Below are 18,341 nucleotides of genomic sequence, written 5' to 3' on the forward strand. Positions count from 1 at the left end.
TGAGGAATTACAATAAAAATTGGAAGGAATTCTAGTATGGAACGCATGTTTGAATCAAAGGATATAAAAGCAGAAAATCCTTTTAGAAAGGCCAAAGGGAGAGAGGAGTCATCATCAAATTCTTCACCCCTTTTATTATGACTTAGAAGATGACGTATGTATAGACAATGATCACCACATACTAAAACCAACTAGCTAAGTAGTTAGCTTATTACACAATTAACAACTAGATTTAACTAACATGATTGCATATTCCAACTCAAACTAATAGTGGAAGAATCCTTGTTATCTTGATTCTCAATGTGTACTGCCTTTTTCCAATCATTTTCTTTGCCCCTTATAGCATGATGAGGAATATTTTCGGTTAGCATTTCAAATCCTCGATTCCTTCATTTTCGGATCACATTTCATGTGTTCCTTAAATTCCTCAAATTCGATTATTGTGTGTATTCTCTTCTGATATTTGAGATCATAACAATAGGACAAACCTTGTTTTATCCACGTGCTTTAGATTCATGTGTGCAGGTTCACATTTAGCAACAAAGAGATTAACAACTCTTTTTTTTTTAACAAACTAAAATGGTATATATTATAAACAAGGTTAAGTTACCGTGCACAAGACATGCAAGAGGTAACCCAACCAGCACAAAAACTACAAGATGATGCCGTCTCAAGAAAGCACCAGCATATAGTAACAATCAATTACAGATAAGCACCCATACAAGGGAGTGAATTTTTCCACCAGTCATGATAACTATAAATAAAAGATGGCTGAAATGATTTCAACCACAGAAAGGAATTGAGCTTAACTATTTCAACCATCGAATGATGATCACCTGCCTCATTTTTGAACACACGGTTGTTTCTTTCCTTCCAAATAGCCCATACTGTTGCAAACCAAATGATTTTCAAGAACAAGTTAGTGACTCTATGCAAACCAGCCATATTAGTAAATTGCAATAAATGTTGTCGACTGTCGCCTGGGAGCACTGCTGAAAGACCCAACCAATGTAAAACATGATACCAAAGCAAACTAAAAGTGTTGCACCCAAAAAACAGATGAGTTGCGGTTTCAGGGTCACCACAACCAGACACACAAACCGATTCAGATAACTGCAAGGCACGACGCCGCACCAAATTGTCTCTGGTAGGCAATCTGTTCCGGAGAAGACGCCACACAAACAATGACACCTTTGCAGGAATAAACTTGTGCCAAACATCATCAACCATCGACCTGTCCACCGGGTTACCGGTAGTAGTGAGAAAAGTGGTAAGCCTCCCTCACCGTGTAACCAAGAGTGGGATTTAGAAGCCACCTCCAAGTGTCATGAACATTTTCCTGCAAAACAAAGTTATGAAGTAACGCGGAGCATTCCCTCACACTTTCCTCCTCCCAAGCCAGCAACCTACGACGCCACTCCCACCCCCTACCACCAACCTCCCACCCTCCTCTCCACATGTCCTCCACAGAACACTCATTCGACACCGCCAAATCAACTCTTGAACAAAGGATTGATATGATTTTCACTATTTTACTATTGGCTCCTCCTATTTTGAAGTATATAAACATGCCTTCTACAAGACTTCCTTCTTCATTTATTTTTATTCGCTCTGTAGTGAAAGTGCCTCAAAATTGAAGAAATTGGAATTCTGGTAGCAGAAAATCGGTGGCCGATTTTCAGAGCACGGTGGCCGATTTTGGACTCTGTTTTTTTTGTTTGTTGGTTCTGTAAAAATCGGTGGCCGATTTGGTAAGCACGGTGGCCAATTTTGACAGCAGAAAATAAAATAGAAACGTATTTTCGGGCCTAGATTTGTTCCAGTTTTATTGAGAATTCTTTTACTATAAATATAGACATTGTATCAGTGTAAACCTTGAGAGATAGAGGGGGCTGAAACAAGGGTTTAGAAAGGCAACAACAAAACTAGGGTTTGTATAGAGTTTGTCTCTTTGGAACAAACACTAGGTTTTGAGGGTTGATTCACCTTGGGAAACACTATTAGGATTGAGTCTCTTGGTTACGGGAAGAGGCTGGGATTTGGGTAGAATTAGGCGGGAGACTTATTCTTGTAACCCATTGATATCTCTTTTGTAACGTTACTCATCATATAGTGGAACGGAGGGCTGCTCTCTCCCCCAGACTAGGTCAATTTGGACCGAATTGGGTCAACAAATTCTTTGTGTTCTCTCTTCCTTTTCTCTCGCTATTGTTTTCTACTTTTGGCTTGTGATTATAACTGTTCCATACACTTTGATTTTGGTTGCTTAATTATCCCTTGCTCCACACATCAAGTTGTTATTGGTGTGTTTTCTCATCGAATTCGCAACAAGCTCCAACAGCAGATTTATCAAAATAACACTTTAATTTAATAGCTAGTAGTGTGCATAATATGGAGTTTATTTGACCAATTTGTAATGCTTTAATGTATAATATAAAAACAGTTTAGCAACTTATTTACAAGATGATAGAAAAATATACAACAATTACGATAAAAATAATACAGTGTGGAATACTTACCCCGAAACATTCAAGAAGTTGAAGATTCTGGTATAGGTCTAGTAGGAGAAGAAAGAATAGGTTTGGGTGGTATTTCCAATGAATTTATTTTGCCTTCTAACATTTCAATCACTCTACTCATTTGTAGGTTTTGGTAATGCTAGAAACCACCTTTAGTCTGTGTTTGGATACCCGGTGGAAACAGGCAAAAGCGCGTCCTACCCATCAAACGTGGGTTCAACATGTTTGGTACTCCGCCGACACTCCACCGCCGTCGTACGTTTCCATCTTTAAAATTGATTTTTAGAGAAGCTGATATTCCTAGCTTCTAGAAATCGAGTTTCTCTGCCATGAAAGTACATGGTACCGATTTGTCTCTTATGCCCTTGAGTTTCATCTTTTCATTTCACATACTTTTTTATATTTGACAAATCCTTTAACCTACCTGCGAAATCTGTGGCTCCATCTTACTGCCGATTATTGTCTGCGTGATTTTTTTGTTGCTGTGAAGGTTTTTTTTTTTATGTTGCAGAGATCTCAAAGAACAAGGTTGAAGAAAACACCACTGTGGGAGGAAATAGTGGTTTTCAGACTCTTCTGTTTTCTTGCTCCATGAAGGCCATCAAAAATCATTTTTAATCGGCCCAATAGTTTTTAGAAAAAGTCTATACAGTTGTATAATTAATGATGAAACGTAAAATTAGATAACTAACTAAAAATGTTCATTAAAAAAAACTAAAAATGTGTAAAAAAAAATAACTAACTAAAAATGGAAATGAAATTTGCAAAAGAAAATAAATGACATCTTTAAAAAAAAAATGAAATCTGTTTTAAATGCACCATATGGAAAAACCCATTTTGGTCATTTACACAACGAAATGCAATTTTAACACAAAATATCCAAACAATATCTTTCATAAAAATCACTTCTATCATAAAGGTATCCAAACATAAATCATTTTTCATTCAACTCACTTTTAACCATAATCAATTATATAAAATCAATTCAACCAAAATCAATTCCCGCCACCGCATAACCAAACACACAGATGTCTTCAATATCTTTACGGCCACAGGGCTGTCATCGATAACTTTCCTTTGTATACAACACCATAACCACCTTGTCCTAATTCTACTTTGAAATTGTTGGTCATTTTATTGATATGTGAGAATTTGTATCTTCTAACAATGAAGGCTTCATGATTTTTTTAAGAATATTTCGATGTCTTGGTTATTTCTTGTTGACTTGTATTTGAAACAAAAGATAATCATACATATGAATAATGCTACAAATATTGCACCTGCAATTCCTGCTAGGAGGCTTAGTCAATTAATATATTATCAAGAATTTTTTACACATTTTTATTTAAATGAGATATTTGGTATAAGAGAAACAAAACTAGGTACTTGGCCAAATTAGACATTTTTACACATTTTTTACACATTACAACTTAGTTTAATTTAATGGTGAGTCAAAATAATGAATAAAACCCACGGCCATCACTAGTACAGAAAACACTTTTTAAATGGGGTGAAAACGACTTTTTAAATCGGTTCTGGATCCGACTTATAGGTGGCTGATTTAATAAGTATTTTTAATTTTAAGTCTGTTATATATCACCCGACTTAAAATCTTTTATTAAGTCGGTTAACCCGATTTAAAATCACTTAATTTTAAATCGGTTGACCACATTTAAAAAGAGTTCAAAACATATTTCTGTTTTTAATTTCACACACATGTTAGATCAGTTCACCCGACTTAAAATCTTATTTTTTTTATTTTCAAAATTTTCACAGCCTACGAAATATTTATATATCTTATCCAACCTTCACAACACAAAACTCAACACCAAAAAACTCAAGTAGTCTTCAAGCAATAATATTTAGTTTACTAAAACTTAATGCGTTCCTACCAGTACATGTCAAATTACAAAATAATTCTGGACCACAATGTCTCATCATGTAAAACACACAAATTAGAGAAATATTGTTCACAAATTTTTGGAATACTAGTGCATGGCCAAAACTAGGTACTTCTTTTGGAATAGAATATAAACAAGAATAATAGTTAAAAAAATTGACGTATAGGAACTAAATTTTTAATATATACATTAAGTTTAAACATACATAGCATGATAATCATATCATTCTTAGAGAATTTTCAAAATATATATTTAAATAGTCACATATTTTTAAAATAGTCACATATTCTTCACAAAAAAAAAAAAACTATTCTACTAACTATAATTAATAATTTGTTTTAGTAAATCAAGATTATCAATTACTTGTGTAAAACTAAAATGAGACACCTAATATAAAACGGAGAGAATATAATATATGTTAAGGATTGCATATAGTGTAAAGTACTCGTTGAGGTAAATTAATTTTCAACTTTTTTGATAAATAAATAAATTGACACACAATAAAATCTTCACATTGGGGTACTTAACATTTACCTTAATGACACTGACACATATGTTAATATTTTTTTTATCTTTTTTAAAAGTCAAACAAAGATAATTCATTAAAATGGCACAGGCAAAAAAAGAAAGATAATACATGAGTACTTATACAAATTCCATCAAAACTAAGACACACCCAATACTTGTGAAAACTGAAGTCACTACTAGCTTCCTTGATACCATGCAGCACACCCAATTTGTATAACAGACCAATACAACAAAACAAACCAAATAACATAATAAAAGACAAAGGAAAGCACCAAGCTCTACAATTCCAAGATCAACTATCCCCAAAACCCTATGAAACACAGACACTGACACGCCAACACCGTTAATAATTTGAAAAAATCACATAATTCAATGTATTTATATATGTCAGTGTCGCGTGTCCGGCATCAAGATATGACTAATCCAAAAAGTGTTTGTGCTTCATAGCCAAAACCAAACACAATTGAGATAAATTTCCCGCTCCTCCAGCTACAGATACTCTTTCCCCTACCTTAGTGCAGACCTCCTAATAATGCTTTCACCATGTCAACTTAATTTCCAAGCATTGCAATGGATTTCTTCCACCCAAGCCTATGGCGAATCAGTTTTGTTTTTTAGATGTTTTCACATTACGGTCTTGCCACATTACCCATATACAAGCATACTAAATGACGCTGAATCTTTCTAACATGTCTCTTCCCTTGTCAATCAAACCCATTGTTAATTGTCACCAAGGCCTTAAATATTGCAAAGAATATGGGCATGGCCGTATCTGAGGCAGGCGAAGAAGGAGACCGCCCTATACCCCAAAAAATAAGTACGGAATGTGGACTCCAAATTCTTTTTTTAGGGGTCTATTAGGTCTATAAAAATTGCTTAGTTTTTTGTATCAAGTTTGATGTTTATATATATTTATTAGTTAGTATCCAAATTGTAGGTTCGCCCTTAGGCCACCAAAATCTCAGAAACGGCCCTGAATATGGGTGACGAAACGATTAACCAATAGATAAAAGGAAGTGTCCTTACAAACTAGTCATATGATGGTGAAGGGTTGTTTAGTCTAACCGCTGGGGCAAAGTACTCATTTGTTATTTATGTGTGTGTGTGTCTATATATATATATATAACGTCGTACTTTAAAATGTGTGTATTTACCTATTAACAATGTTTTGTTTAGGTTTGGGTGAGCCGTGACCCACCCTAGCCCATAAGTGGTTCCGCCACCGTTACAAACCCTTACAGGTGTCACATATACTCGGCAACAATTGTATCTGCTGCCACCACTCACCTCTACCGTTCCATTATTTGAGAAAAATGATATTTGAACAACCATTTTATGATAATTTTTGTAACAACTTTCTTTAACATACTTACATTGTATTTATACCTTCTCTTTTCACTGCTTTGATTTTTTTCTCAATCCTTACGTTTCTTTGTATATTTTAGTTGTCCAATAAATTGTTTTAAAATTCATAACAACTTTCTTTAACATACTCACATTGTATTTCCACTTTCTCTTTTCACTACTATGATTTTTGTGTCAATCCTTACATTTCTTCGTACTATATTTTGATTGTGCAATAAATTGTTTTAAAAAGTGGTTGTTTAAATAACATTAATATTCTTGGAATAGCTCACACCTCACGTAGTAATTTTTCAAATCACGTTTTTCTTGTGAGAGATCTAACAAATTTTTATCTAATTTTTTTTTTGTGGGAATCTAAAAATATATTTGTTTTCTCTATAAATCTGTCAACATTTTCTATTGGTTATTTTTCATCTTTCTTAAAACTGTATATATTTGGTTATCAATTTTAGTCTTTATTATTGGTAAAAGAGTTTTAGGCCTCAATGTTAACAATGCAACAAATGTTCTTTAAAAAAAAAAAAAACAATGACAACAAATGTCTAACGGAAGTTCATGTGACATCATAAAAAATTCGTCAATGTCAAAAAAATAGTTATGTAATAAAGTTAATTAAATATTTTAAAAAAATAATTTAATTAGATAGACATTTTAAAAATTCGTCAATGTCACTATAGTTAAAGTGGAGACTGAAATTGGTAATAAAATTTGTGTACTTGAAAAAGTTTATAGATAATGTTCGGTGGTCGTTTGATTCTTCTAAAGTCCGTCCTGACTGCTCTACCTGTCTATGCACTTTCCTTTTTCAAAGCTCCGTCAGGTATAATCTCTTCCATTGAATCTCTGTTAAATATATATATATTTTTTTTGGGGGGGGGGGGGGGGGGGGGGGGGGGGGGAGTGAGGATAAAAGAAAAAATTTCTTGGATTAGGTGGGATACTTTGAGTCTGAGGAAAGAGTATGGAGGGTTGGGTGTTAGGAGGTTGAGAGAGTTTAATATTGCTTTGTTGGGTAAATGGTGTTGGCGGTTGTTACTAGATAGGGAAGCTTTGTGGCGAAAGGTGTTGGTGGCTAGGTATGGTGTGGCGGATGGAGGTTTGGAGGATGGGGGCCGGAGTTGTTCTTCGTGGTGGAGGGAGATAGTGAGGATTAGAGAAGGGATAGGTGAGGGTGGAGAGGGCTGGTTTGGGGCGTGTGTTAGGAGGAGGGTGGGTGACGGTGCCGAAACAAATTTTTGGCGTGATTGTTGGTGCGGTGATGTTCCGCTGTGTGTCTGTTTTAGTCGCCTTTTTGACTTGGCTGTTAACAAATCAATCACGGTTAGGAATATGTTCTTGTTGGGGGTGGATGTGGGTGGGGAGGCGTGACAGTGGCGTAGGCGGTTATGGGTTTGGGAGGAAGAGTTGGTAGAGGAGTGTAGGGCTTTATTACTTACAGTTTCCTTGCAGGAATCAGTGACAGATAGATGGTTGTGGTTACCAAATCAGGATGGTGGCTATTCCGTACGTGGAGTCTATGACATGCTGACATTACAGGAGCAGCCCCAGTTACATCAAAATATGGAGTTAATTTGGCATAAACAGGTTCCTCTCAAAGTCTCTATCCTTGCTTGGCGACTTTTGAGGGACCGGTTACCTACAAAAAATAATTTGGAAAACCGTGGCATTTTACCTTTGGAGGCGCGGTTCTGTGTATCTAGATGCGGGAACGTTGAAGATGTCAATCATTTGTTCTTGCCTTGTCCAACTTTTAGTGCCTTATGGCCATTGGTTCAGGCATGGCTCGGAGTGGTAGGGGTCGACTCTCAATCAACTTCAGATCATTTTTTGCAATTTATTAATTATGCAGGTTGTTCGAGAGGGCGACGTTCTTTTTTCCACTTGATTTGGTTGCTTTGTGTTTCGGTGTTGTGGAATGAACGGAATGACAGGATTTTTAGAAATAGACAAAGCTCTTTGCCACAAATGCTAGATAAAGTTAAATCATCTTCTTTGTGGTGGTTAAAAGCTCGTAATGTTGTTTTTAGCTTTGGTACTCATAATTGGTGGTCGAGCCCGCTTTCATGTTTGGGTATTGACTAATTTGGTTGTAATTTTGTTTGGACTTTGACATTCTCGTGATTGTTTTGGCACACCTTGTGCTGTAACAATTACGGTGTCCGTGTTAATATATCTCATTTTTGCTTGTTCAAAAAAAATGTTTATACGTATAATGTACGAGAAAATTTATTCTTTATCGTCGAAAGTTACATATTATTTAATTTTTTTTTTGAGAGACATATTATTTAAAGTTGAAAGGAATATCAATTTAAAATATAGATATAGAGTATTCATTTTTTTTTTAGGGAAGGTATAGAGTATTCATATTAACGAGGGAAAAAATAATGAAAATAGGATAGAGGGAATGGAGCATATATACTATGACCAATAATAATCAGAATAAAAGAGGCGAAACAATAATCAAAACAAAATACTTATGCTAATGACGATTAAATTAAAAATAATATAATGCAACAATATGCTCCTTCCACCCTCTTCAATTACTTTAGCTCAACTACAAATAATATAAGACAACGTAACATGAGTATCCACAGGTTTTATTCTCAACCAACTGACCACTTTCATCAACCTAAATCCTAATGAACAAATCATCAACACTATGAAGAAAAAAAATGAAAAAAAAGTTAGGGGCATCATATGAATACAATGAGGTTGATTTTCCTGATAAACATATCCCTCAATAGACAGTTATAAAGTATAAGAAATACATTCCTCTTTTTTAAGGTGGAAAGATTTCATTCCTTGTGTGTTATTTATGTGTATGAAATCGATTACTATTAGGGGTGGCAATATGATCCATAAGATTTAAATTCATTCAATCCATCCAACACAAAATTCATCCAATCCATCTACCAAACAAAAAAAAATTGTTAATGGATTGGTTTGGATCCATCCAGTTAGAACTAGAGTATTACTTTTCCCACCCTATGGCCTCCTCGTGCGCCCTACGCAAATTACCAACATACCCTCCGGATTATGTATTCCGAAATATAGATAAAACTTCCGGATTATATAATCCGGACAGTTGCGAGGTATAAAAGGAACTTCACCCCCCATTTTTACAGTTTTACAGTTTCACTTCTCTCTCTCTCTACATTATCCCAAAATCCGAACACCAAAAATCTTGACCAAATTTGGAGTTTTCTTGCTCAAAAGCACCGCATTTCAACCCTTGTCAAGCGTCATGGAAGGTAAGTTCGATTTCTATACACATGCAAGTTCAATTAGTTCGTATTTTTTTTAAATTCCGTTCGAATGCAATCCGGATTTCGTTTTCCGGACTAGGTTGTTGCTCCTCCGGATTACGAAATCCGGAGTAACCCAGAACGTTGTTTTGTTTCTGTTTTGTGCTGTTTCATTGTGCTGTTTCATTGTTATTGTTGATTACCCTAATTTGAATGTTACAGAAGGTTCAACATCAAATACCCGACGCGTAAAAGAGGCGGGGCATGCTTCCCATAGGAGAGAGCGTTCTCGACGGCTGCAGGAGGAAGGTGGTGTTCGTCCGAGGCGTCGGGGTGGTAGAGAACGCCATGCTAATGTCGAGCCTGATGTCGAGCATCAGCAGTATATGGAGCAGGAGCAAGAGCATGCTGATGCTGATGTGGAATTGCAGAATATGGAGGAGCAGGAGCTTGAGGAGGAGCTGCAGGGTATGGACGAGGAGATGGAAGATGCCGAGCCACAACAAAGGCGAAAGAAGAAGGAGAAGGTGGTGGACCCTGAGCCACTACAGGACTATCCCGGTGGTCCACACCAGACTGACCTGCTGTGGAGGTATCATGTGCACGTGGCCAGGAAGGCGGCTGATGGCATGGTATGCACTGTTAAACTCACTTTAAATATGATTTATATTTGGAACTGCCTGTTTATGTACTGTTTAAACTCACTTTATTAATTTTAAATATATGCAGTGGCGTGGAAAATTAAAATGCATCAACAACGGAAAGAAGATAGAGGTGATGCATGATGATGACACCAGACCTATCATGGCTGCACGGTGGTGGGAGAGCAGATTGCGTCGCACAGGCCTTGGTTGGCTCCAAGATACGAGCTACACGATTATTGATCATGGGCTGATATGTGCTTTCGTGGAGAGGTGGCACGAGGAGACTTCCAACTTCCACCTTCCGTTTGGGGAGATGACGGTCACACTTGATGATGTGACCTCTTTGCTGCATATCCCCATTGACGGCATGTTGCTGTCCCATGGGTCCATAACACGGGACGAGGCGCTGGAATTGATGGTGGAGTACTTGGGGTCTGATCTGGGTGATGCACTCAAAGAGGTTGAGAAGACCAAAGGTGAACATTGCAGATTTAACTACTTGGAGAGGATATTCAAGGAGCGTTTGAAGGAGCAGAGGGATTTGGTGGAGGAGTATGGTGTGACTGAGGAGGTGGAGAGGTTGCGGGACCAGGCTGTCCGCATATATTTGCTGTACTTGGTGGGCATCACGATCTTCAGTGACAAAAGCCAGTGGAATGTCCATGTTGTCTACCTGAAGTACTTCAGAGACCTTGATCTTTGTGCCGGTTATTCATGGGGAGCTGCGGCACTAACTCAGTTGTATAAGGAGCTCAACAATGCTGCACGTTGGAACACCAGTCAGGTGGCAGGATACCTGAGTTTGTTGCAAGTATAAAATAAGAACTATGTTTAATTTTTTTTTAATTTAAGTGTATATGGTTTGTATATTTATATGTGGTTGTCTTTGATGCTGGCTTGGGTGTTTCATCACTTCATAGGTATGGGAAGCAAGGATGTCTGGGACGGATATGTGGAGAATTTGTATCCACGCGCGATGCTTTTTGTGCCACTGCATGATTTAGGCACGGTGGACAACTACAGGAACTATCTAGATGCGCTGGATTTGACGAGGGTTGTCATGGCCCCATATGGAGAGCACCGTCAGGCACGTCCGTTTGAGCGGGTCAGCCTTTACTCTGGATGGTTGAGATGCGGAGAGCGCATGGTGAAATATCTGCCGGAGAGGGTGCTTCGCCAGTTTGGGTTTGTTCAGACCAGACCGAGACATCCCGTTCAGAGTGCACCTGTTGATGTGAACTTGGCGGAGATCACAAACCGCTTTCAGCATGCACTTGATTATGCGCTGACACCTCAGGAGTTGGGAGAGACTGCAGTCCATGGTGTGGAGGTAGTAGATGGATACATCGAGTGGTTTTACCAGGTGTCTCATCCACACATGACTCTTCCAGACATGCCGGGTACCGGTGCCACAGCCACCAGAGCGTGAGGTCCTTGATGCCCGAGCTGCTCAAGATGATGGAGACCTTGCGTACTTACAGCTTAGCGGAAGGATGAGCCGCATCAGAGACCACATTTATGATGTGATGAGAAGCGGTCTGGTGCCGAAAGGGAGTGAGGAATGACAGCATTTGGAGGATGCCTTGAGAGAGGTGCATGATGCCAAAGTTTACCGTCGTCGGAAAGCTACTGAGGGTGGCAGGGGTGGTGGCAGAGGTGGTGGCAGAGGTGGTGGCAGAGGTGTAGTTATTAGGGACTGATACTATTTTATGTAACTTTAATGTTTGAATATTTTGGATAATTTTGTTATGTACCATTTGGATAATTTTGTTTATTAAAGTTTAAAAATTATATTATGTTGTTAATTTTGAAGTTATAATTTGATTTTCTGGTTTGCGTATGGTCAAAGGCCAAAAATATTGACTGAATGTGCTCTAAAACAGATGCTCAGCCAAAACAGATGGCTTCTGCCTCTGAACTGATGCAGTCCGGATTATACAATCCGGACATGTTTAGCGCATTCCGGATTATATAATCCGGAACTGTTGCTCATCACCCCCTTTTGTTGACTTTCAACGGGGTGATTTACATGTTTCGGATTATGTTTTCCGGAAACTATCTAGCTGTTTCGGAATATATAATCCGAACCAGTATATTTATAACTGGTATCATCAACCATCAGGGTGAATGGAGTGCCAAAAGACACGAATGAATCCGGATTATATTTTCCAGAATTAGTTCGGATTATATAATCCGGACTAAGGGTATTTTGGGAAAAAAATAGGGCGCGCTAGGAAAGGCATAGGGTGGGAAAAGTAATACTCTTAGAACTATGGATGGATTTGATCCATCCACCTTATTTTCAAAATCCAATGGATCACCTCTTTAAAAAAAAAAAAAAAAAATCTAATGAATAACTTCAAATAATGTTTTTTTTTAAACAACTTCAAATAATATTAATCTTTTTTATTTAAATAATTATATATTTGATAAAATAAAAAATAAAAAAAACTGACAAAAAAAAGGAAAAAAAGCTGTAAAAAAAATTAATTTTTTAATATTTAAATATTATTAAAATATTATTTAATATTATTTTATTGTATACGGTGGTCAACCACCGTGACTCTCGCCGGACCACCGCCGGACGCCGAAATTTTGGCCGGAAAACTGCCGTGCGCCGCCGCGGGTCGCAGGAGGACCACCGTGGTCAACGCCGGCAGAGGCCGGTTGACCACCGATTGCCACCACTGGCCACCACATTATTTTTAATTCTTTTATTAATAAATTTATTATTTCTGAATTATTAAATTAGATGGGCTTAGGTCAAAAATATTTCTGGGCTTAAAAAAACATTATTGGGCCTTGTTACATAAAATTGATTTAGATTGAATTCACTAATAAAACTCTTCAATAAATAATACACCTCTCCAAAAAAATAATACACTTTAAAAAATGATAAACTTTCAACAAAAAAAAAAAATAATACACTTTGATTTATGGATCGGATGGATTATCCATCCATTAAAATCTAATAATGGATGGATTGGATGAACTTTTTACTTAATGGATGGACCAGATGGTTTTTTCTTGAGAAAAAAAATAGTGGATTGTAATGGATTAATGGACTTTTTTTAATCCATCTATTAGGATCCAAATCCATATCCATCCAATCTATCCATTTTGCCACCCCTAATTACTATGACCAAAAAGATGTTAGAGTATTTAACGTGTGTAATTGTCCATTACTTGAAACATTTAGTTTAATTGATTCAAAAGTTCCATAAACTGCGAAGGTTTCAAGTTCCACAAATTAGGCTAAAGTGATGACACTTGTATCTATAATCACTGGATTTTTGGACATCTCCCAAAATATATTGATAATATATTGATCTATTATAAATTTGTATTTCTTGCTTTGATATATAACAAAGTATATGTTTTATATCCCGAAAAAAAGTATATGTTTTATAGACCATTCTTTGAAGGGATAAATATGTTTTTGGTCCTTATAAAATTGAGAACTTCTAAGTTTAGTCCTTACTTAATTTTAATAGGTTTTTTAATCCCTACAAAAAAAATTTACTTCTAATTTTAGTCTCTGCTAAAACAAAATTTGTTTAATTATTCTTAAACTCTTAAATTTTTTAACGATTTTTTTTATAGAAGTTTAGAACACTATGAAAGGTTCATTTACTAAAATCTAGAATTTTTTAACTTGAAATAAATTAAATATGAATTTTTTTAAATGACAAAAGTTTAAGATAAAACTAACAAATATGAACGTAGAAATCAAATTTTTGCGATATTTTTTTGGGAGGAACTTTTAATATCGTTCTTAACACGCCTGTAAAAAATTGTTGAAAAACTTTAGAGTTTAAACATAAATTAATCAAATTTGGATTGAGTAAGGACTAATATTGAGTGTAGAAATTTTTTATAAGGACTAAAAAAACTATTAAAATTAAGTAAGGACTAAATTTAGAAGGTCGCAATTTTATAGGGACCAAAAACATATTTAACCCTAGTTTTTGTTGTGTGTATTATTATTACTATTATTACCTTTCATTTTTACTTTTAAGAGTTAAATAGTATTTACCCTTTATCATTTCATTTCGGCAAATTTCAATTTACCCCATAATTTTATTTCCATTTACCATTTAAAGATTTTTTTGGATGGAAATTGTTTATCATCGCGACATAAAACGCAGCAAACATTTCCCGAACGTTAATTTATTTCATGTATTACCTAAACTGTAGCCATGAATCCCATGTTTTCCGGTAATGATGAAGAGAGTTATGAGCTTAAATCCCTATACCCGAAATCTTAAAAAGGGAGAAGAAGAAAGAAGCATTAGAGGTTGAAATTGAAAAACCCATAAACAAAATACAATAAATTGCGATTGAAGAAGTACAAGTTTTTGAGGAGGAAGAAAAGCGAGTTTTGGAAAATGTTAATAAAGTTCATGTTCATATGTATGTGTGCGTTGAGCACAATGTCTAGGACAGTCTTGTCAAAGTTTTATTTTTTTGAACAAACCAAAATCAACTTGTCAAAGTTATTTTTAAACAAGCCAAAACCAGTATTGTCAAAGTTACTGAACCTAATTGCCTTGGGTATGATGAAGAAGGAGATAAATGGAGTTGTGATGGTGATGCTGAAGGTGTAAGGTTTGATGATAGTGTGGATAACATGTGTACTACATGTCAAGATGGTTATGAAGGTGTTGAAGTTCATCCCAAGTAAATAGGTCTATATAGAGTTGGAATTAACACCAAGTAGTCCCATATAATTAATTAAGATGTGTTCCAAATCACCAATGAAAAAAAATTCTCCCAAAAAGAATATTAAGGTGACTGTACCTGTTTGTGTTACAAGGGATAATAAAGGAAAAATATAAGAGGATGAGGAATACTTTAGTGAAGCCGATTTAACTGGGTGCGGGTGTGGAGGAAATATGAGTTTTTAGTACGGGGGCGGGGGATGCTTACACCAGCCCCGCCCCGCATCCGCTTTTTGAAATTTACTTTATTAAATTTTGTAATTTTATTTCTATAAGCACAACCTATTTTAATATATTAATACTCTTTAGAAACATGTTTTGCTATTTTGAAATTTTATTAATAGATCTTTGATTATTAATATAATTATTGTTTTTTGTTGCTATGAAAAAATATACATTTGTTAAATATTTTATAAAAAATAGAGTTTTCGCAGGTGGAGGCGGGGCCGGGAGACCCATCCCCATTAAGGGCGGGGTTGAATGTTCAATTTTTACCCTAATATAGTTTGGGGACGGGTGCATGGAAGTGGGGGCGGGGATGGGGATGACTTAAACCCGCCCCGCCCCGCCCCGTTGCCATGCCTAGGCCTACATGCATTTTGACCCTCTATCTTCACGAAACTTGTGATTTTAATTCCCTGTAAAAAAAAATTACAATTTTACTAACTTATTTCATAAAAAAAACTATAATTGCAAGTTCTGAGATTTAAACGTGAATAAAAACGTTAATCCTAACAATATCAGTATTCTTGTTTGAACTTTTTTTTTTCTTTGAAGATGTTAAACATTGTATCAGGGACATTGATTAAGCAACCAACAAGAAGAAAGATTTTATTAAAATGTTGTTCGATAATTTTTTTTAGAGAAATTTAAACTGTAAATTAGGGACATTGATTAAGCCGTCAACAAAAGAAAGATTTTATTAAAACATGTTGTGTAATAACCACTTAATCAAAAGTAACAATTTATATTTTTAATACAATTTTTAGTTTTGATTCCTTAACCGATGTCCAACCCTAGTTAACAAGAACATTTTTCTTATATCTTTGTGAAAGTGAATTCTATGTGAGATTCAAAATAGTGATACAAAGTGTGCACACTACAAATTCATCCAAACCCCACCCAAAAGGTATTTTTTAAAATTTGTTTTGTCTCTAAATTCATTTATTTAAATGTATCCCTGATTAGTATTACCAATTTGCCTGAGAATATAATAAATCAACGTTGAGTTTATTTATTCATAGAGGGTTATTACTAATAGACAGACAAATTTATTACTCCAACAACTTTTCTTAATACCATATTTTTGTTAGACGTTCCTATAATAAGGGATGGAGGAAGTAACTGTTATTGCCAAGCTATAATGCTATAGATTTGTGTGGAATTCGAGCAAATCATTATTGTTATGTGATACAGTATTTAGTACACAGTGTTGTCAAATCGTCATTGCTTATAATTCAATCATGTGTGAAACTTCAATTTGGTCCATGCTATTTGTATTTGGTTTCTGAAGTAGATTGAACGGCTATCCACCAGTTCGACCGACGGTCCGGTTCAGTTTTTAAAACTATGACTATACTTGCTCATATTGTTAAATTCAAGCATCATTTAATGCTAAATAAATTATTTTTTTTAAGAACTTAAACTAGTCTATCTAAATTGACAACATAGATAATTGAAACAACCAAATGTGATTTTAAAGCTGTAAAGAACTCTCAAAATCCTAAATTACTTTGCTCTAGCGGTACTTATATGCGTTCACCTTTTTTTTTCCAATTTGTTTTTTTTCCAATTTTGCTTGGAACCGGACATTTTTGCTATGCTAAACTTCAATCGTTCACCTTTTTCTCTTCTATCTATGATTCATACAATGTTAAGTTTTTAATTTGGGGTACCAACGTGAATTTTAAAAATGACATGTGTATATTCTCAGATTTAATCAAATGCATAATTAATATTTTTTTTGTTAATAGTGATCAAGTGCATAATAGATATGCAATATTTTGACCAGGTTGCTACATAATTCATTGAATATTGCATAATAGATATGCAATATTTTGACCAGGTCGCTACATAATTACTACTCCAGAAGAAAGCTTCTGATCGTACCTGATCAGAAGGAGACTCCCGCTGCTTTGAATGCGGTGGTAGAAATGCGTTGGAATGCTTCTTGGAGCGGATGGGGGGTGTGTACCTGCAGGCACTCCGACGCTCAAGTCAGTAGAGATTAGAGAGTGAGGGTTTTAGAGGAAGAAGAGTTCTACCTTGGGGACTGTATTGAGTCCCCTATTTATAGAGGTGGAGGGCTGCAGAGCCGTTGAGAAGGCACACCTGGCTCTGGCGGTTACGAAATCGTAGGAAGTGTAACCGCCAGAGAGTTTATTACGGGAACGTGCAGAACGTGCAAGAGAGACGTTGAGGTTCGTTTAAACCGGTCTCGTTTGCTTCGTGCACCCCCCTCGCGGAGAGAGGGTGTGTTGCGAGCAATAATGCCAAATGTGGAGTTTGGGCTTTGGAAGATATTGGGCCTAAGCTAATGGGCCAAGAATCCTTTTGACCGGTCCAGAACAGTAGCCCCCCAAGTCGTTGCTCTTGATGAAGAGTGATGACTTAAGTGTGGGCGTTCTGCTCGTTTGAAGTATTTGTTGAGAGCGAATTATCTATCTTGTGTTTTGACAGACTGCAATAATTCGTATGCTCCTATCTGTTCAACTTGTGAAGTTGCTCGCTTTTGAAATGCGAGGATTTTAAACCGAAGGTTGTTTCGCTGTGGTGGGATGGACTACCCCCCGTAGTCATTATTTCGACGAAATGATTTAATGACTGGAGAGTTCAGCATGCACGCCTAGCTTTTTGTCGCTTTGACTTGCTGAAATCAAAGTTTTGTCTTTTTCCTTCCTAGGTAGTAAGTTACTTTGTTTAAAAAGTTTTACCTTTACGTAGTTTTGCAAGGAAGAGCTTAGCAGGAAGTTTCCAACTGTTTACGTTGAGTATTAGTTAGAAATATTGCACATCCAAGAGATTGTTTATCTGAATGTGTGTCCAAAGTTATGGACGTGTAACAGCGGATGAACGAGAGAATTTTTCTAAGTTCAACACACTGAGGCGTGAAACACCCATCGCGAGCTGGGGTTCTACCTAACATGCCGAGCAGTGATGTCACACTGGGTTTTGGAGTGTTCTAGCCTTCTTCTGTAGGCCCAGAGGACCGCATGCAATTCCTCGACCCACTGGGTTTTGGAGTGTTCTAGCCTTCTTCGTAATCCTCGCAGAATGACCCTATTAGCGGCCTCGGCGAGGCCGTTGGCTTGAGGGTGTTCGACGGAGGTGAAGTGTAATATCCCGTTAAAATTCTTAGACTGCAGGGTCGATTAAATGTGTTAGGAAGAGATATTTCTAGTGAAGGGTACTATGGTAA

At 36.3% G+C, this 18,341-nt stretch overlaps 1 protein-coding gene and 1 pseudogene across 1 annotated transcript; both read right to left on the reverse strand.

Annotated features, from left to right (window-relative positions):
* Nucleotides 1-702: 702 nt before the first annotated feature.
* On the reverse strand, nt 703-1,230 carry LOC146916690 (uncharacterized). The gene has a single exon (XM_085721701.1). The coding sequence runs from the start codon at nt 1,228-1,230 to the stop codon at nt 703-705; it is 528 nt and encodes a 175-aa protein (XP_085577827.1).
* A 1,299-nt stretch (nt 1,231-2,529) lies between these two features.
* The window catches only part of LOC146916691 (PR5-like receptor kinase), a 50,937-nt pseudogene continuing 35,125 nt past the window's right edge, over nt 2,530-18,341 (reverse strand).

This window comes from Medicago sativa, chromosome 6 (genome assembly GCF_051527215.1).
Source record: "Medicago sativa cultivar Bolivia chromosome 6, Bolivia_mono, whole genome shotgun sequence".
In the NCBI taxonomy this organism is placed as follows: domain Eukaryota; kingdom Viridiplantae; phylum Streptophyta; class Magnoliopsida; order Fabales; family Fabaceae; genus Medicago; species Medicago sativa.